At 53.6% G+C, this 19,391-nt stretch overlaps 1 protein-coding gene across 2 annotated transcripts; it reads left to right on the top strand.

Moving 5' to 3' along the window:
- Positions 1-1,536: 1,536 nt before the first annotated feature.
- On the top strand, positions 1,537-12,373 carry DOHH (deoxyhypusine hydroxylase). Of its 2 annotated transcripts, none has more exons than XM_010367293.2 (5): positions 1,537-1,763; positions 4,009-4,354; positions 6,791-6,867; positions 10,383-10,620; positions 11,521-12,373. In XM_010367293.2, the coding sequence occupies exons 2-5, from the start codon at positions 4,081-4,083 to the stop codon at positions 11,868-11,870; spliced, it is 939 nt and encodes a 312-aa protein (XP_010365595.1). In that variant the 5' UTR covers positions 1,537-1,763; positions 4,009-4,080; the 3' UTR covers positions 11,871-12,373. The 2 variants fall into 2 exon arrangements, with proteins under 2 accessions (XP_010365595.1, XP_010365596.1); XM_010367294.2 differs by having other exon boundaries at positions 1,643-1,791.
- The last annotated feature ends 7,018 nt before the right edge of the window (positions 12,374-19,391 follow it).

Here is a 19,391-nt window from a genome sequence, read left to right as displayed (position 1 = left end):
TTAAAAAAACTTTAAAAAGAAAGAAAAGATCAAAAGCATAAATACCTAAAAAAGCTCCCGCTTTTCTTGTCTAGACAGCATTCTGGTGACACCAGTGGGGGCTTGGACCCCGATCCTCACGGGAGCAGTAAAGATGAGTAAGCTGATTGGATTCTGACTCTGTTTAAGAGGGAGAGTCTACAGGACCGTGGATGGATAGGATGATGAGGTGAGATGGGGTTCATCTCTCCAGAGGCTCCTCTCAACACCTTGTACTCATCCTTAGGATCATTTTTCTAAATTCCCACATCCAATGCATCTACAAATCCTGTTTGTTTCTTCTTCAGAATTAATCTGGCACCTGCATATTTCTGTTCTCTCTGCTTCTTTATTTATTTTTTGAGATGGAGTTTTGCTCTTGTTGCCCAGGCTGGAGTGCAATGGCACAATCTCGGCTCACCGCAACCTCTGCCTCCTGGGTTCCAGCGATTCTCCTGCCTCAGCCTCCCAAGTAGCTGGGATTACAGGCATGCCCCAACACACCTGGCTAATTTTGTATTTTTAGTAGAGACGGGGTTTCTCCATGTTGGTCAGGCTGGTCTCAAACCCACGATCTCAGGTGATCGGCCTGCCTCTGCCTCTCAAAGTGCTGGGATTACAGGCGTGAGCCACCACACCCATCCTTGTTCTCTCTGCTTCTAACCTTGCTCTTCCGTTGTCTGTTTCCTTTTTTTTTTTTGAGATGGAGTTTCACTCTTGTCACCCAGGCTGGAGTGGAATGGTGTGTGATCTTGGCTCACCGCAACCTCTGCCCCCAGTGTTCAAGCGATTCTCTGGCCTCAGCCTCCTGAGTAGCTGGGATTACAGGCGCGCACCACCACACCCAGCTAATTTTTCTATTTTTAGTAGAGACGGGGATTTCACCATGTTAGCCAGGCTGGTCTCAAACTTCTGACCTCTGGTGATCCATCCAGCTCGGCCTCCCAAAGTGTTGGGATTACCGGTGTGAGCCACCGCACCCGGCCTCTTTCAGGTCTTTCTTCAAACGTCACCACCTCACATTCTGGCCACCCTTCCTGAAACTGCTCCCCCTATACATACACCGCCCTTGGCTACCGAATTTTTTTTCTCGTTAGCCTTTTCCACTATCTAATAGGTATTGCGTTTACTTATCCTGTTATTTTCTGTCTCCGTAACAACACTGTGAGGCATACGAGGGTAAGGGCTGCAGGCTGTCTTGTCCTTAAGGTCCATGTACTATTTATTACATACGTGAATGAATGAACGACTACATTTCTTCGTTTTTTTATTCCTCATCTACTTAGGGTTCGAGCTCCCTGAGCCCATTGGCCACGCCTCTGGAGTCTGACCACGCCTAGAAACACTGCGCATGCTCCGTCGGTAGCCAGCCCAGGCTCGGCGCTGAATCGGCAGAAACCATTCTCACTTCTCGTACCGCAGTGGGGGGGTTGGTGATAATTTTTTCCCGTGAAAGGGCATACGTTGCCCGTCACGTTCCCCGAGGAATGCACTAGGAATACTGTTCCTGTCCTTGCATGAGCTATGGCACCAGCACCGACTCGGGCTTCCGGGCCTCTCTCCTGCACGGGAGCCTCTCGCTAGGTCTCCCCCGGGGCTGCGTTGGTGCCGTCCGGCACGGTCACGTGGGGGAGAAAATGGCGGCCCCCATACCGCACTGCGAGCGTCGCGGCAGGTGAAGTGGTGGTGGCGGAGGCGTCCGCGGGAACTGGCCGGGCCGACGGGCCCTGAGTCTCCAGAGCTCGGTGAGGCGTCCCAGAGGCGGCGATCACGGTGCGGGGCCCGGGTCTGGCGGACGGTGGCACCGGGAGCGCCTCGTTAGGGAATCCGTTCTCAGGGATTCGCTGGCTGTGGATAGGGCGGGTTAAGGGGTCTCGAGTCCCGGCAATCTCTTTTCTCTGGGATTTTTTACATGAAAGAGTGCCTGCCTCACGTCCTGAGGCTCCTATGTCGTACGGCAGGGTCTCGATGGTCCCCAGTGCCCTGCCAGCTCGCACAGGCCTGGCCTCTGTGGTTTCTGATGACCCCTCCTTAAAGGTGTCACTCTCCAGTGATGGTCACCTGTGCTTAGGTGGCCACACCGCCCTCGTCAGGCCCAGGCAACCTTGCTGACGCCACTGTTAACCAGCGAGGGCTGCCGGCATGCCATAGCCTGCCTGTCCTGAGATGAAGCGTCCTCCAGGTTCTCAGCCGATCTGGAGGAAAGAGAGGGGTCCCTTCTCCCCTCCTTGGCTGTGTTCTTTCATCCTAAGTCATTCAACAAAGCGTTGGTGGTTTAGAGCCCGACTCTGGAGCCAGACTTCCTAGATTCCTAACTCTTCAGGCTGCTCCCAAGCAAGTTCCCAAGCACAGTCCCAAACTGTGCCTCAGTTTCCTCACCTGTAAAATGGGGACAATCTTAGTAACTACCTCATAGGGTAGTGATGTGGATTGAATGAATTAATGAATGTAAAGAGCATGGAGTGCCTGGCGCATAGCAAATGCTACGTGAGTGTCAGTGGCTATTGTCACGGTTATCGTTTTTATTTATTTATTTTGAGACAGGGTCTTGCTCTGTCACTCAGGCTGGAGCGCAATGGCACGATCTCGGCTCACTGCAACATCTGCCTCTCGGGAGTTCAGGCGATTCTCCTACCTCAGCCTCCCGAGTAGCTGGGATTACAGGCACCCACCACCATGCTCAGCTAATTTTTGTATTTAGTAGAGATGGGGTTTCACCATGTTGGTCAGCTGGTCTCGAACTCCTAAACTCAGATGATCTGTCCACCTCGGCTTCCCAAAGTGCTGGGATTACAGGCGGAGCCACCGCGCCCAGCCGGTTATTGTTTTTATTGAGTCCTACTGCGTGCTAGTCATTGCACTAAGTGCTGGGAATACAACAGTGACTAAGATAGACTCAGTCCCAGCCTTCAGAGTTCTATTCTGATGAGGGATAAGATCAACCACAAGCAACTAAACCAATAATTTCCAATATGATATCTAGGAGTCTTCGGTGCCATGGAGAAAAATAAAGACAAACAAGCGAAAAGAGATGAAAGAGAACATTGTCCATTGTGATCAGGGAAGGCTTCCATGAGGAAGTGACATTTGAAACCCAGGAACGTGAGAGGAGCATGGGTGTTCCTGGACCAAACTGAGGGTCGGGCTGCTATTTCTCATGGTCCAATAACGAGATGCAGATTAACTGGGGAGGAAGAGAGTTTTTATTTCTGTAACCAGTTACAGGGAGAAGGCCTGGAAAATATCGCCAGACCAACTCAAAATGACAAAGTTTTCCAGAGCTTATATACCCTCTAAGCTATACATCTACATGTAAGTGTGCATTCATTTAAAGACATAAGTGACTAACTTAATCTATCAGATCTGAATCCTGAAGACCTTCCTTTGGAACCTCAGTAAATTTACTTAATCTGAATGGGTCCAGATGCTGGGGTAATCACCCTTAACTTGTCTCCTGCTAAATCATGGAGGTTTGGGGAGTTCTTCAGACACCCAGTAAAACTTGTTTAATCCTAAACAGGTCCTGTTAAGAATTCCTTCATTATTGGCTGGGAGCGGTGGCTCAAGCCTGTAATTGCAGCACTTTGGGAGGCCGAGATGGGCAGATCCCCTGAGGTCAGAAGTTCGAGACCAGCCTGACCAACATGGAGAAACCCCATCTTTACTAAAAATATAAAGCCATGAATATTGGGTGGGGATTGCTAGGGATATTTTGGGGGTCATCTGTCCCTCTGGCTGCTGTGTGGAGAGCAGACAGTGGAGGTCATTTCTGATAGGCCCATAGGTGAGAGGCAGTGCAGAGACTGAGGCCCAGAGAGAGAAAGCAACTTATGGAACGCTGCACAGCTAGTAGGGGGGTTGGAGCTGAGCTTTCAGCCCAGATGCTCAGGTTGGTCAGTGGGTAGGAAGTTGCCTCGCCCAGATCCTAGGAACAAGCCAACGAGCTGGTGAAGGGGGCTTCTAACCTGAGCTCTCACTTTTCTGCCATAGGTTCTCACACCCCCGCCTCCCGAGGTTTAGCCTGAGCAGGGTTGTGGAAGGCCGGGGCCCATTGACAGTACGATGGTGACGGAGCAGGAGGTGGATGCCATCGGGCAGACGCTGGTGGACCCCAAGCAGCCCCTGCAGGCCCGCTTCCGGGCGCTGTTCACGCTGCGCGGGCTCGGCGGCCCAGGCGCCATTGCCTGGATCAGCCAGGCCTTCGCTGACGATTCCGCCCTGCTCAAGCATGAGCTGGCCTACTGCCTGGGCCAGATGCAGGATGCCCGCGCCATCCCCGTGCTGGTGGACGTGCTGCAAGACACCCGTCAGGAGCCCATGGTGCGCCATGAGGCAGGTGAGCACCTGTCTGTGTCCCGGGCACCTGCTCCCTCCTGCCTGACCTCTTCATGACCCCATGTGTCCCTGTTCTCACTCAGGTGATAAATATCAGGGTGGTCAACTGCCCCATAAGGCACCAGATAGTAAATATCTGCAGCTCTGCAGCCAGACAGCGATTCAGTGAAGCCAGCGTAGGTCGTCTGTCACCAAATGGCTAAAGTTGTGTGCCCAGACAATCCCAATTGGGTGGGGGGCAGGGGCGGTGGCTCAGGCCTGTAATTTTAGCACTTTGGGAGGCCCAGGAAGGTTTGAACTCAGGAGTTCAAGACCATCCTGGGCAACATGGCAAAACCCTGTCTCTAGAAAAAATACAAAAATTAGCCAGGCACGGTGGCATGTACCTGTAGTCCCAGCTACTTGGGAGGCTGAGGAGGGAGAATCGCTTGAGCCCGGGTAGTCAAGGTTGCAGTGAGCCGTGATCGCGCCACTGCATTCCAGCCTGGGCAACAGAGTGAGATCCTGTCTGTAAAAAAACAAAAAACAAACTTCATTTGTAAATGCTGAGATTTGAATTTCATATAAATTCCACCCATCAGGAAGTACTATCCCTTTGATTTTTTGTTTTAAACCATTTATTTGTTTTGAGTCAGAGTCTCGCCTGTCACCCAGGCTGGGGTACTGTGGTGCCGTCTTGGCTTACTGCAACCTCTGCCTCTCGGATTCAAGTGATTCTCCTGCCTTAGCCTCCCAAGTAGCTAGCATTACAGGTGTGTGCCACCACGCCTGGGTGATTTTTGTGTTTTTAGTAGAGATGGGTTTTGTCATGTTGGCCAGGCTGGCCTTAAGTGATCCACCTGCCTCGGCCTCCCAAAGTGCTGGGATTACAGGCGTGAGCCACCACGCCCAGCCTTAAACCCTTAAAAGTGTTTTAAAAACCAGTTTTTGCTCATATAAAAACAGGCGACAAGCCATAGATCCCCACTCCTAATGTATGTTAGATTTACTCCACTCATTGGACATACCTTTTTGAGCACCTACTGTATGCCAGGCTCTGTCACGTATGTGAGAGACAAAACAGTGACAAGACAGATACAAGCCGGGCATTGTGGCTCACGCCTATGGTCCCGGCTACTCAAGAGGCTGAGGCAGAAGGATTACTTGAGCCAGGGAGGTTGAGGCTGTAGTGGGCCAGGATCGCACCACTGCACTCCAGCCTGGGCAACAGAGCAAGACCCTGTCTCAAAAAAAAAAAGACTGTTCAGGTCAGGTGCGGTGGCTCATGCCTATAATCCCAGCAATTTGGGAGGCTGAGGTGGGTGGATCACCTGAGGTCAGGAGTTCAAGACTAGCCTGGACAACATGGTGAAACTCCGTCTCAACTAAAAACACAAAGAAGTTAGCGGGGCGTGGTGGCGGGCACCTGTAATCCCAGCTACTTCGGGAGGCTGAGGCAGGAGAATCGCTTGAACCCGGCAAGCGGAGTTTGCCGTGAGTGGAGATCACGCCATTGTACTCCAGCCTGGGCCACAAGGGCAAAGCTCTGTCTAAAAAAAAAAAAAAAAAAAAAAAAAAAAGGCTGTTGTAGCAAGGGACCTAGACGGCAAAGGACGCCAGTGAGTCAGGTAGTTGGTGCGTCTGTGTCACTGGGATTGTGTTTCTGTAACCAGTGAGTTCATTTGCAACCAGCGCGTGGGAGGTGCCTGACACAGAGCGTGTTGGCGCACATGGGACTGACTCTTCCCGGCAGAGGGAGCCTGCCAGGCAGGTGCACAAATGCAAACTGCAACCTTCAGGAAAGGCAAAAGCCACCAGCTCAGCTGCCTCACAGGCAGGGCCCTTGAACTCGATTCTGAAAAAAATCAAACGAACATCTGCACCCAGGGCTCTGCAGGGAGCCGCCGCCAGCCTAGCTCCGACCTGGGCTTGCTACCCCTGCGCTTGCGCCTGCACCCGAACCCACCCAAGTGCAGCCCCAGTGGCCCCAAAGTGGAGTCTCCAGCCGGCAGGCCTGGCCTGTTTGGGGCTTTTTTTTTTTTTTTTTTTTTTTGAGACAGGGTCTCACTGTGTCACCCGTGCTGGAGTACAGTGGTGTGATCATAGCTCACTGCAACCCTGACCTCCTGGGTTCTTGGAACTGCTTGTCAGTTGTGATCCCGAGTTGCAGGGACGTACTTGTCTCCCTGTCTCATGGTGCGGGCCGGGATCCGGTCCTTTTTGCTCTGAGCGGCAGCCAGGGGCGGTTCCAGGCAATGCCTGGCTCTGGAGAGGGGATGCTGATTGGTCCAGCGGGAAGACTGTACCCACTGCTGCTCCAATCAGCCATGGCCAGAGGCGGGGCTTCCCCCACAGGGGCAGAGCCATGGGAGGGGGGTGTCCCCTGGTCGCACAGGTAGCCGGGCATTTTCCACACATCCATCCCACCAACGTGAACTCTCTGGCTGCTGCTTCTCAGGGGAGGCCCTGGGGGCCATCGGGGACCCGGAGGTTCTGGAGCTCCTGAAGCAATATTCCTCGGACCCCGTCATCGAGGTAACCAGGCCCCCGCTTGTCTCCCTGCCAGTCTCGGGTCCCTGGGAAGCCCTACCCAGCCCTGCCCCAGCCCTGGCCTGGAGCAGCCTCAAACCCTCCCCATCTCTGGTTGCCAGGGCGACCATTTGGCTAAGGATGCCCCAGGGATGAGGGAGGCGAGGGCAACAACGCAGGACAGACACTTGCTGAGCCCCATTTGGCAAAACGGCAACAACCAGCTTTGCTCACCCGCTTCCATCCTGGGCCTTGAGCCCCTGAGCTGGCCTGACCCCCTTTCTCTTAACCCCCACGTCCAGTCCCTCTGCCAAGACCCCTCTGAACCCACCCAGTGCCCTCTACCTCTGATACCTTGCCCTGGCCCACCAGACCTCTTCAGGGGTCCCCGGCTTCCTTCCAACATTTCTTCTTGTTTTTTAAAATAACAGCTTTATTGCCAGGTGCTATGGCTCACGCCTGTAATCCCAGCACTTTGGGAGGCCAAGGCGGGTGGATTACCTGAGGTCAGGACTTCGAGATCAGCTTGGCCAACATGGTGAAACCCCGTCTCTACTAGAAATACAAAACTTAGCTGGGTGTGGTGGTGTGCGCCTGTAATCTCAGCTACTCAGAGGCTGAGGCAGGAGAATCACATGAACCTGGGAGGCGGAGGTGGCAGTGAGCTGAGATTGCACCACTGTACTCTAGTCTGGGTGACAGAGTGAGACTGTCTCAAAAAAAAAAAAAGTATTAGCTTTATTGAGATGTTCACACACCTCCCATTCACCTTTCCATAGTGTGCCCTTTAGTGGTTTTACATACGTTCAGACTCGTGCAGCTATCACCACTGTCTAATTCCAGAATGTTCTCATCACCCCAAAAGTAAACCCATTGCCCCCCATCAGCAGTCACTCCACATCCCCTGCCCCGGCCCCTGCACCCGGCAACCATGCATTCCCTTCCTATCTCTGGATGGGCCTGTCTTGGATATTTCATAGAAATGGGATTGCACACCGTGTGGCCTTCTGTGTCTGGCTTTTCTCACTGAGCATGACGTCCTCAAGGTGCATCCATGCTGTGGCCTATGTCAGAGCCTCCTTTTCCTTTCTTTTTTTTTTTGAGATGGAGTCTCACTCTGTCGCCCAGGCTGGAGTGCAGGGACGTGATCTCGGCTCACTGCAAGCTCCACTTCCTGGGTTCAAGCGATTCTCCTGCCTCAGCCTCCCCAGTAGCTGGGATTACAGGCGCCTGCCACTGCGCCCGGCTAATTTTTGAATTTTTCTTTTTAGTAGAGATGGGGTTTCACCATCTTGGCCAGGCTGGTCTTGAACTCCTGACCTCATGATCCACCCGCCTTGGCCTCCCAAAGTGCTGGGATTACAGGAATGAGCCACTGCACCCAGCCTTTTTTTTTTTTTTGAGACTGGAGTCTTATTCTGTCACCCAGGCTGGAGTGCAGTGGCCGGATCTCAGCTCACTGCAAGCTCCGCCTCCTGGGTTTATGCCATTCTCCTGCCTCAGCCTCCTGCCCCCCCGTGTAGCTGGGACTACAGGCGCCCACCACCTCGCCCGGCTAGTTTTTTGTATTTTTTTAGTAGAGACGGGGTTTCACCGTGTTAGCCAGGATGGTCTCAATCTCCTGACCTCGTGATCCGCCCGTCTCGGCCTCCCAAAGTAGTGGGATTACAGGCTTGAGCCACCGCGCCCCCCTTTTTTTTTTTTTTTGAGACGGAGTCTCGCTCTGTCGCCCAGGCTGGAGTGCAGTGGCCAGATCTCAGCTCACTGCAAGCTCCGCCTCCCGGGTTCACGCCATTCTCCTGCCTCAGCCTCCCGAGTAGCTGGGACTACAGGCGCCGCCACCTTGCCCGGCTAGTTTTTTTTTTGTATTTTTATTAGAGACGGGGTTTCACTGTGTTAGCCAGGATGGTCTTGATCTCCTGACCTCGTGATCCACCCATCTCGGCCTCCCAAAGTGCTGGGATTACAGGCTTGAGCCACCGCGCCCGGCATTTTGAGACAGAGTCTCGCTGCAATGCCCAGGCTGGAGTGCAATGGTGGCACAATCTCGGCTCACTGCAACCTCCGCTTCCTGGGTTTAAGCGATTCTCCTGCCTCAGCCTCCCCAGTAGCTAGGATTATAGGCACCCGCCACCATGCCTGGCTAATTTTTGTGTTTTCGGTGATCTGCCCACCTTGGCCTCCCAAAGTGTTGGGATTACAGGCGTGAGCCACAGCACCTAGCCTATTCTTTTATGTTCAGGTGGATCACCTGAGGTCAGGAGTTCGAGACTAGCCTGGCCAAAATAGAGAAACCCCATCTCTACTAAAAATAAAAAAATTAGCCTGGCGAGGTGGTGGGCACCTGTAGTCCCAGCTACTTGGGAGGCTGAGGCAGGAGAATCGCTTGAACCTGGGAGGGAGAGGTTGCAGTGAGCCAAGATCGCACCACTGCACTCCAGCCTGGGCAACAGAGCGGGCATAATCTTCTTTATAGTAATACCCATTATAATCGGAGGCTTTGGGAATTGGTTAGTGCCCCTAATAATTGGTGCTCCTGACATGGCATTCCCCCGCATAAATAACATAAACTTTGACTCCTTCCCCCCTCTTTCCTGCTATTACTTGCATCCGCCATAGTAGAGGCCGGCACCCAGGACACCTTATCTCTATAAAGAAAAAAAATAATGAAACAAATTTTTATTTTATTAGTTTTTTCTTTATAGAGGCGAGGTCCCACTCTGTCACCCGGGCTGGTCTGGAACTCCTGGGCTCAAGCGATCCTCCTGCCTTGGTCTCCCTAACTGCTGGGATTATGGGCATGAGCCACCACCTCCGGCCCCATCGTTCCTTTCTGTGGCTGAGTCACGTTCCGTGGTGTAGACGGCTCATGCCGTGTCAGTCCACTCACTGTGGCTGATGCTTGGGTTATCTCTGCTTTTTAGCCATTATGAGTCATTCCACCACGGACATGCGTGTGCACGTGTTTGTGTGGACATGCGTGTTCCTTTCTCCCCTGCCACTTCTCGTCCACATCCCACCCTGACCCTCAGTCTTTCCTCCTCCGGGGCAGCAGCGGGTACGTGTGACACTCAATTCTGCTGTTCTGTTCCATGCTTAAAGCTCTCACCGTGTGTCATCACCTTTAGAACAAAATCCCAAGCCCTCGCCATGGCCCGCAGGCCTTACCTAGTCAGGCTGGGCCCGGCGTGTCCCCTTGTACCTCATCCCTCCCGCAGGGTCCTGCCTCAGGGCCTTTGCACTTGCTTCCCCATCCTCGGGTCTCCACCTGACTCCCTCCCTAAGCTGGTTTAGGTCTCTGCACCCACATCACTTCCCTGAGGCCCTCCCCAGCCCTCCAGCTGTCCCCATCACTCACAAGTCAGCCACCCCTGCTGGCTTACTTCCTGCCTGGAAGGATCGGTTAGTTACCCTGCCAGTGGCTCTCTCCCCTGCTAAGCTGCCATCCCGGGGGGATGGGGAAGGGCCCCCGTGGCCCCCCAGGACCAACTGCTGTCTGTCTGCCTACTCCCTCCCCGCAGGTGGCCGAGACCTGCCAGCTGGCTGTGCGCAGGCTGGAGTGGCTGCAGCAGCACGGCAGGGAGCCGACGGCAGGACCCTACCTCTCCGTGGACCCTGCCCCGCCGGCTGAGGAGCGTGACGTGGGGCGCCTGCGGGAGGCGCTGCTGGACGAGTCCCGGCCGCTCTTCGAGCGATACCGCGCCATGTTCGCCCTGCGCAACGCGGGAGGCGAGGAGGCAGCCCTGGCGCTGGCCGAGGGTGAGGAGGGGCTCCTGGGGTGGGGTCCTGGGCAGTGCCTCGCTGTGAGGTTCACTGATGGCATCTGTGCAGTGGGGCCGCCGCCTGCCCCAGGGAACGGCATACCGGGCCTGGCCCCAAGCATTTCCCATGGGGCCTGTTAAGAACCCGGGCGAGCGTCCCTGGGTCCCCACAGCTCCCAGCTCTTCCCGCCCCCATAGCTGCAGTCAGTTCCCCTGGACAGCCCTAATCACGGGCTGGGGGCAGGGGTGTCCTCAAGAGAGAGCACTCCAGGTTGGGCATGGTAGCTCACGCCTGTCGTCCCAGCACTTTGGGAGGCCGAGGTGGGAAGATTGCCAGGACTTTGGGACCTGCCTGGGCAACCATGTCTTTTATTTATTTTATTTTATTTTATTTTATTTTATTTTATTTTATATTTTATTTTATTTTATATTTTATTTTATTTTATTTTATTTTATTTATTTTATTTTATTTTATTTTATTTTATTTTATTTTATTTTATTTATTTATTTTATTTTATTTTATTTTATTTTATTTTTGAGACGGAGTCTCGCTCTGTCACCCAGGCTGGAGTGCTGTGGCTGGATCTCAGCTCACTGCAAGCTCCGCCTCCCGGGTTCACGCCATTCTCCTGTCTCAGCCTCCCGAGTAGCTGGGACTACAGGCGCCCGCCACCTCGCCCGGCTAGTTTTTTGTAGTTTTTAGTAGAGACGGGGTTTCACCGTGTTAGCCAGGATGGTCTCGATCTCCTGACCTCGTGATCCGCCCGTCTCGGCCTCCCAAAGTGCTGGGATTACAGGCTTGAGCCACCGCGCCCGGCCTAAGACCCCATGTCTTAAGAAAAGACAGAGCTCCCCTTCCCACCTCTCCTGACCCCAGCGAGTGCCCCCTCCCCTGCAGGCCTGCACTGTGGGAGCGCCCTCTTCCGCCATGAGGTCGGCTACGTCCTGGGACAGCTGCAGCATGAGGCGGCGGTGCCCCAGTTGGCAGCTGCCTTGGCCCGGTGCGCCGAGAACCCCATGGTGCGGCACGAGTGCGCGGAGGCCCTGGGCGCCATCGCCCGGCCCGCCTGCCTGGCTGCGCTGCAGGCTCACGCGGACGACCCAGAGCGCGTGGTGCGTGAGAGCTGCGAGGTGGCTCTGGACATGTATGAGCACGAGACCGGGCGAGCCTTCCAGTACGCGGACGGCCTGGAGCAGCTACACGGGGGGCCCCCTCCTGGGGCCCCGCCCTCACCTGGGGCTCCCTGAGGACTCTTGAGGGCCGCTTCTCCCCCGCAGGGCTTTGGCGTCTAAACTGGGTGTGTGTGTGAATCGGTGTCATCGCTTGTGTCTTGCTGGGTGCACAGTTGCTGTCCTTCTTCTCTGGGACCGAGGAGCTGCCTTTGTGCTGTGACTCCGAGTCCACTGGCAGCTCCCCGGGGCCTAGTGCAGGGCTGTAGCGTGGAAGTTTCCAGGTTCAGGGGTGGGACTCTGCGGGAGGCTCTGGGATGCCCGGCTCAGGACAGGGGAGGATTGCCAGGGAAGCCAGGGGCAGAGCTGGGACTCTTGGAGGAGGCTGGCATTATGGCGGCTTCAGCTTCACTAGGAATGAAGCCCAGGGTCTGGGGGCCTCTGATTCCCCCACCCCCAGGCCTGGGCAGGGATGGGGTGGTGGTTCCTGAGTGGGTCAGGTAGGGCACAGGGGCCAGGGAGGGTCAAGCAGACCCCACAGTGCTGCTGCCCAGATGGAATATTAAATTATTTTTGCCGAACATTGACTCCTGAGTGTGTTGGGTGAGGGGAGCGTGGGAGGGAGAGGTGGGGGCTTTCAGGAAACGTTGCCCGAGAGTGTGTGCCCAGCCAACTCCCTCCAAGGGGGCTCTGGGGAAACCGCCCTCCAGCCTCGCCCTTCCCGGACCCCCATCTTCTCCCAACTCCTCCGTGTGTGGCCAGGGACAGCCCACTTACCTCTCTGTAAAATGGGCAAAGCCGTAGAATCACAGGTGCACAGCTCCTGGTCTGCAGCCAGAGAAGCCAAAACCAGAAGACAGGCGGCAAAACGGATGGGAACCGACTGTCCACTGAGCAGTGTTCTCCGCTGCAGCGCTCGATCCTGCCCGCGGGGTGTCGGTTTCGCTTGTCATGGGGTGGGGGGTGGGGGTGTGCAGCTGGTATCTAGTCAGAGAGTCGGGGGAGGCCAGGGATGCTGGAAGACACCCTTCAGCACTCAGTCTCCACAACAGAGAATGATCCGGCCCCAAATGAGTGCAGAGGTTGAGACACCTGCCTGAAAGTCACATGTTTGATTATAGGTTTTTAATTTAATTTAATTTTATTTTATTTTATTTTATTTTTTTTTTTGAGGCGAAGTCTCGCTCTGTCGCCCGGACTGGAGTGCAGTGGCCGGATCTCAGCTCACTGCAAGCTCCGCCTCCCGGGTTTGCGCCATTCTCCCGCCTCAGCCTCCCGAGTAGCTGGGACTACAGGCGCCCGCCACCTCGCCCGGCTAGTTTTTTTTTGTATTTTTAGTAGAGACGGGGTTTCACTGTGTTAGTCAGGATGGTCTCGATCTCCTGACCTCGTGATCCGCCCGTCTCGGCCTCCCAAAGTGCTGGGATTACAGGCTTGAGCCACCGCACCCGGCCTTTAATTTTATTTTATTATTATTTTTGTTGAGATGGGATTTCACTCTTGTTACCCAGGCTGGAGTGCAATGGCGCAATCTCAGCTCATTGCAACCTCCACCTGCCAGGCTTAAGCATTTCTCCTGCCTCAGCCTAACAAGTAACTGAGATTATAGGCGGGCACCATCACGCCCAGTTCAATTTTTTTTGTTTGTATTTTATTTTATTTTATTTTTTTTTCTGAGACAGAGTCTCGCTCTGTCACCAGGCTGGAGTGCAGTGGCGCTATCTCGGCTCACTGCAAGCTCCGCCTCCCGGGTTCACCCCATTCTCCTGCCTCAGCCTCCTGAGTAGCTGGGACTACCGGCGCACACTGCCACGCCCGGCTAATTTTTTGTATTTTTAGTTTCATCATGTTAGCCAGGATGGTCTCGATCTCCTGACCTCATGATCTGCCCGCCTCAGCCTCCCAAAGTGCTGGGATTACAGGTGTGAGCCACCACACCTGCCCTGTTTGTATTTTTACTAGAGACGGGGTTTCACCATGTTGGTCAGATTGGTCTCAAATTCCTGACTTCAGGTGATCCACCCGCCTCGGCCTCCCAAAGTTCTGGGATTACAGGAGTGAGCCACCACGCCCAGCCTTTTTTTTTTCCCTCCCCTGGAGATGGAGTCTTGCTCTGTCGCCCAGGCTGGAGTGCATTGGCGCGATCTCAGCTCTCTGCAACCTCTGCCTCCCAGGTTCAAGCAACTCTCTTGCCTTAGCCTCCCAAGTAGCTGGGATTACATGTGCCACCATGCATGCCCGGCTAATTTTTGTATTCTTAGTAGAGATGAGGTTTCACCATGTTGGCCAGGCTGGTCTGGAACTCTTGACCTTGTGATCCACCCACCTTGGCCTCCCAAAGTGCTGGAATTACAGGCGTGAGCCACTGCGCTTGGCCTTTTTTTTTTTTTTTTTTTTTTTTTTGAGACGGAGTCTCGCTCTGTTGCCCAGGCTGGAGTGCAGTGGCGCAATCTCGGCTCACTGCAAGCTCCATCTCCCGGGTTCCCGCCATTCTCCTGCCTCAGCCTCCCGAGTAGCTGGGACTACAGGCGCCCGCCACCACGCCCGGCTAGTTTTTTGTATTTTTAGTAGAGACGGGGTTTCACCGTGTTAGCCAGGATGGTCTCAATCTCCTGACCTCGTGATCCGCCCGTCTCGGCCTCCCAAAGTGCTGGGATTACAGGCTTGAGCCACCGCGCCCGGCCTTTTTTTTTTTTTTTTTTTAATGGAGAGGGTCTCGCTCTGCCTCCCAGGCTGTAGTGCAGTGGTGGATCACTGCAGCTCACTGTAGCCTCGACCTTCTGGGCTCAAACGATCCTCCTATCTTGGCCTCCCAAGCAGTTGGGACCTCAGGTTTGCCCTACTATGCCTGACTAATTTTTGTATTTTTTGTAGGGACGGGGTCTCAGTATGTTTTTGTTTTTTTTTTTTTTTTTTTTTTTTTTTTTTAATTTTTTTTTTTTTTTGAGGCAGAGTTTTGCTCTGTTTCCCAGGCTGGAGTGCAGTGGCTTGATCTAAGTTCACTGCAACTTCTGCCTCCCAGGCTCAAGTGATCCTCCCACTTCAGCCTCCTGAGCAGCCAGCATCCATTCTACTGTGGTTCCGTGAGGTTCTCTCTCTTGCCATCTGTCCTCTCTGTCACTTTCTTATTGGCCTCTAACCTCCCTCATCCTCACTCAGCTGATGACCTTGCTTTCGGCTTCGGTGAGAAAATCAAACAGACCTTCCGTGCACCCCCACCAACAGCTGTGCCCACCTGCCTGCCCCCGTGCCGGGCATGCTGCCTCCCCTCTTGCCCGCTAATGCTGGCTGGTGAACTGTTGGTTCTGCTAGCCAAGACTTACTTAAGATCCTTATGGCTGTACAACAAATTCCTCCAAACTTAGCAACTTCAAACAGCTGGACTTGGGTCGAATCGTGTCCCCCCAAAAGACTTGCCCAGGTGGTAACCCCTGGTATCCATGAATGTGACCTGATTTGGAATTAGAGTCTTTGCAGATTAGTTCTTAAAGATCTCAGCATGAAATCATCTTGTATTTAGAGTAGACCCTAAATCCAATATCAGTGTCCTTATAGAGACAGAGAAGTAGACCTGAGCGCGGTGGCACATGCCTATAGTCCCAGCTACTCTAGAGGCCAAGGCAGGATCTCTTATGCCCAGGAGTTCCAGATCAGCATGGGCACCATAGTGAGACCCCCATCTCTTAAAAAAACAACAACAGCAACAACAACAAAGACAAGGCCAGATGCAGCAGTGGCTCACACCTATAATCCCAGCACTTTGGGAGGCCAAGGCAGGTGGATCACCTGAGGTCAGGAGTTCGAGACCAGCCTGGCCAACATGGTAAAACCCCATCTCTACTAAAAATACAAAAATTAGCTGGGCTTGGCTGTGCACGCCTCTAATCCCAACTACTCAGGAGGCCGAGGCAGGAGAATCACTTGAACCCAAGAGGCAGAGGTTGCAGTGAGCCGAAATTGCGCACCATTGCACTCCAGCCTGGGCAACAAGAGCAAGACTCCATCTTAAAAAAAAAAAAGACAAGAAAACCCCCAGAAATAGAGGAAAGAAGACAGATACCTTTGCTGTGGGTCAGGAGTCTGGGATCAGCTTCTCTGGATGTTTCTGGCTTTGCGTGTTTCATGAGGTTGCAGTCAAGCTGTCGGCCAGGGCTGCCTCATCTGAAGGCTCTACTGGGACCGAAGGAGCCACTTCCAAAGTAGTGCCTTCCCACGTGACGTTGGCCTTCTGAGCTACCTCTTTTGCTCACCAACTCCTGGTCCTTCTCATCAACTCACAGCCGTCACTTCAGCCATTCCCCCTTTTCCTCTCCTGCCTCGTTGGTTTCTTCTCTTTACCCATCAGCACAGACCAGCTGTGATTTTTTAAAACAAGAAAAAGCTGGGCACAGTGGCTCACACCTGTAATCCCGGCATTTTGTGAGGCTGATCTACCTCACTTGAGGTAGATCACTTGAGGTCAGGAGTTAGAGACCAGCCTGTCCAACATGGTGAAATCCTGTCTCTGCTAAAAATACATTAGCTGGGCATGGTGGCACACGCTTGTAGTCACAGCTACCTGGAAGGCTGAGGCATGAGAATTGCTTAAACCTGGGAAGTGGAGTTTGCAGTGAGCTGAGATTGCCCCACTGCACTCCAGCCTGGGCAACAGGGAGACTGAGACTTAAAACAACAACAACAACAAAAACAAAACCCTGGAAAGTAGACCCAGCTACTTGGGAGGCTGAGGCAGGAGAACTGCTTGAAGCTGGGAGGTGGAGGTTGCAGTGAGCAGAGATCATACCACTGCACTCCAGCCGGGGTGACACCACCAGACTCTGTCTCAAAAGCAAACAAACAAGGCCGGGCGCGGTGGCTCAAGCCTGTAATCCCAGCACTTTGGGAGGCTGAGATGGGCGGATCACGAGGTCAGGAGATCGAGACCATCCTGGCTAACACGGTGAAACCCCGTCTCTACTAAAAAATACAAAAAACTAGCTGGGCGAGGTGGCGGGTGCCTGTAGTCCCAGCTACGCGGAGGGCTGAGGCAGGAGAATGGCATAAACCCGGGAGGCGGAGCTTGCAGTGAGCTGAGATCTGGCCACTTTACTCCAGCCTGGGTGACGGAGCAAGACTCCATCTCAAAAAAAAAAAAAAAAAAAAAAAAGCAAACAAACAAAACTCAAATATAATAAAAAGCTGCCCCCTTTTTTGTAGAGACAAGATCTAGCTCTGTCACCCAGGCTGGAGTACAGTGGCACAATCTTAGCTCACTGCAGCCTCCAACTCCTGGGCTTAAGCCATCTTCCTGCCTCAGCCTCCCAAGTCCCTGGGACTACAGACATGAGCCACTGTGCCTGGCAAGGGTCACACTTTTTTTGTTTTGTTTTGTTTTTGAGATGGAGTCTCACTCTATCACTCAGGCTGGAGTGCAGTGGCGCGATCTCTGTTCACTGCAACCTCCGCCTCCCGGGTTCAAGCAATTCTCCTGCCTCAGCCTCCCGAGTAGCTGGGATTATAAGCGCATGCCACCACGCTTGGCTAATTTTTGTATTTTTAGTAGAGATGGGGTTTCACCATGTTGGTCAGGCTGGTCTTGAACTCCTGACCTCATGATCGGCTTTCCTCGGCCTCCCAAAGTGCTGGGATTACAGATGTGAGCCACTGCGCCCGGGAATGCTCACACAGTTCTACACATTGTTGCATCTCCTCCTCTCAAAACCCCAGGAAACTTTACCCACCCCATTGTAGAGAGAAGCCAGGGAACCCCGGAGAACCAAGGTCATGCTGTGATGGGCAGAGCTGGGATTTGAACCCAGGTCTTCCTCACCACCACCTCATACTGCCTTGTCCTGGCTCCCTGGACCCTGGCTGCTTGGAATTCCTTGTGTTTCTCCCCAGGTTTCTCCTCTGCAGTGTTCCTAACTCAGAAAATGGCGACACCATCATCGCAGGCATTTAGTCTAAAAACACAGGTTTGGTTAATGAAAAGTCTATCCCAAGGCTGGGTGCGGTGGCACATGCCTATAATCCCAGCACTTTGTGAGGCTGAGGCAGGAGGATCACTTGAGCCCAGGAGTTAAAAGACAGCCTGGGCAACAGAGTGAGACCCTGTTTCTATAAAAAATACAGAAAATTAGGTAGGTGTGGCGGCACAGACCTGTAGTCCCAGCTACTCGGGAGGCTGAGGTAGGAGGATCGCTTGAGCATGGGCAGTCAAGGCTGCAGTGAGCCAAGATCCCACCACTGCACTCCAGCCTGGGTGACAGAGCAAGGCCCTGTCTCAAAAAAAAAAAAAAAAAAAAAAGGCCGGGCGCGGTGGCTCAAGCCTGTAATCCCAGCACTTTGGGAGGCCGAGACGGGCGGATCACGAGGTCAGGAGATCGAGACCATCCTGGCTAACACGGTGAAACCCCGTCTCTACTAAAAACTACAAAAAACTAGCCGGGCGAGGTGGCGGCACCTGTAGTCCCAGCTATCCGGGAGGCTGAGGCAGGAGAATGGCATGAACCCGGGAGGTGGAGCTTGCAGTGAGCTGAGATCCAGCCACAGCACTCCAGCCTGGGTGACAGAGCGAGACTCCGTCTCAAAAAAAAAAAAAAAAAAAAAAGGTCCATTTCAAATCTGCCCACTCTCCTTCCACTAGGACGAGCTCAGTCCCCTCCTGGCTTCCCCTCTGGCCCCCACAGCCTGTTTCCCCCAAAGAAACCACCAGGGGGCACCAGTGAGCACCTGTGTCAGGACCCGTACCTCCTCTGCCCACAGCCCTCCATGGCTCTCACCTCCCCCAGGGTCTAGGCCCAAGTCTTCCTCACAGTCTACACGGCCCTGCAGGACCTGCGCTGACAGCTCCCCATCCTCCCCCCCCACCCCCCACTCCTTCAGCTCGCTCTGCTGCAGCCACACTGGCCTCCTCACTGTTCCTCCAACATGCCAGGCACAGTCCTGCCCCAGGGCCTTTGCAGGGGCTGTGCCCTCTGCTTGGAACTCTCTTTCCTCTGGTTCTCCCATGGCTGGTTCCCTTTTTCCTCCAGGCCTTTGCTCAAATGTCACCTCCTCAGTGATGCCTTGGCAGCCCTATTTTTTTTTTTTTTTTTTTTTTTTTTGAGATAGTCTCACTCTGTCACCCAGGCTGGAGTGCAGTGGTGCAATCACAGCTCACTGCAGCCTCGAACTCCTGGGCTCAAGCAATCTTCCCGCCTCAGCCTCCTAAGTAGCTAGGACTACAGGCACGCACCACGCCTGGCTAGTTTTTAAAGTTTTTGTAGAGATGTGGTCTTGCTATGTTGTCCAGGGTGGTTTTGAACTCCTGGTTCAAGCGATCCTCTTGCCTCAGCCTCCCAAAGTGTTGGGACGACAGGCATGAGCCACGGCACCCAGCCACACCTCCCTTTCTCACCTAATATGTCATTTACTCTAAGGTTACATTTCTTTCTTAGCATCCATCTCCTTCCCTGGAATGTCAGGTTTTGGCCTTTTTTTTTTTCTTCTTTTTTTTCTTTTTTTTTTTTGATACGGAGTTTCGCTGTGTTGCCCAGGCTGGAATGCAGTGGGATGATCTCGGCTCACTGCAACCTCCACCTCCCAGGTTCAAGCTATTCTCCTGCCTCAGCCTCCTGA

The sequence above is a fragment of the Rhinopithecus roxellana genome, chromosome 8, assembly GCF_007565055.1.
Source record: "Rhinopithecus roxellana isolate Shanxi Qingling chromosome 8, ASM756505v1, whole genome shotgun sequence".
Lineage (NCBI taxonomy): Eukaryota > Metazoa > Chordata > Mammalia > Primates > Cercopithecidae > Rhinopithecus > Rhinopithecus roxellana.
The sequence above is the reverse complement of the archived record's forward strand: the minus strand, read 5'-3'. Positions and strand labels throughout refer to the sequence as shown.

Coding starts and splice junctions, on each gene's coding strand:
- DOHH (XM_010367293.2), top strand. CDS start 4,081: ATGGTGACGGAGCAGGAGGTGGATGCCATCGGGCAGACGCTGGTGGAC. Junction 6,868..10,382: donor CCTCGGACCCCGTCATCGAG/GTAACCAGGCCC, acceptor CCCTCCCCGCAG/GTGGCCGAGACCTGCCAGCT. Junction 10,621..11,520: donor AGCCCTGGCGCTGGCCGAGG/GTGAGGAGGGGC, acceptor CCTCCCCTGCAG/GCCTGCACTGTGGGAGCGCC.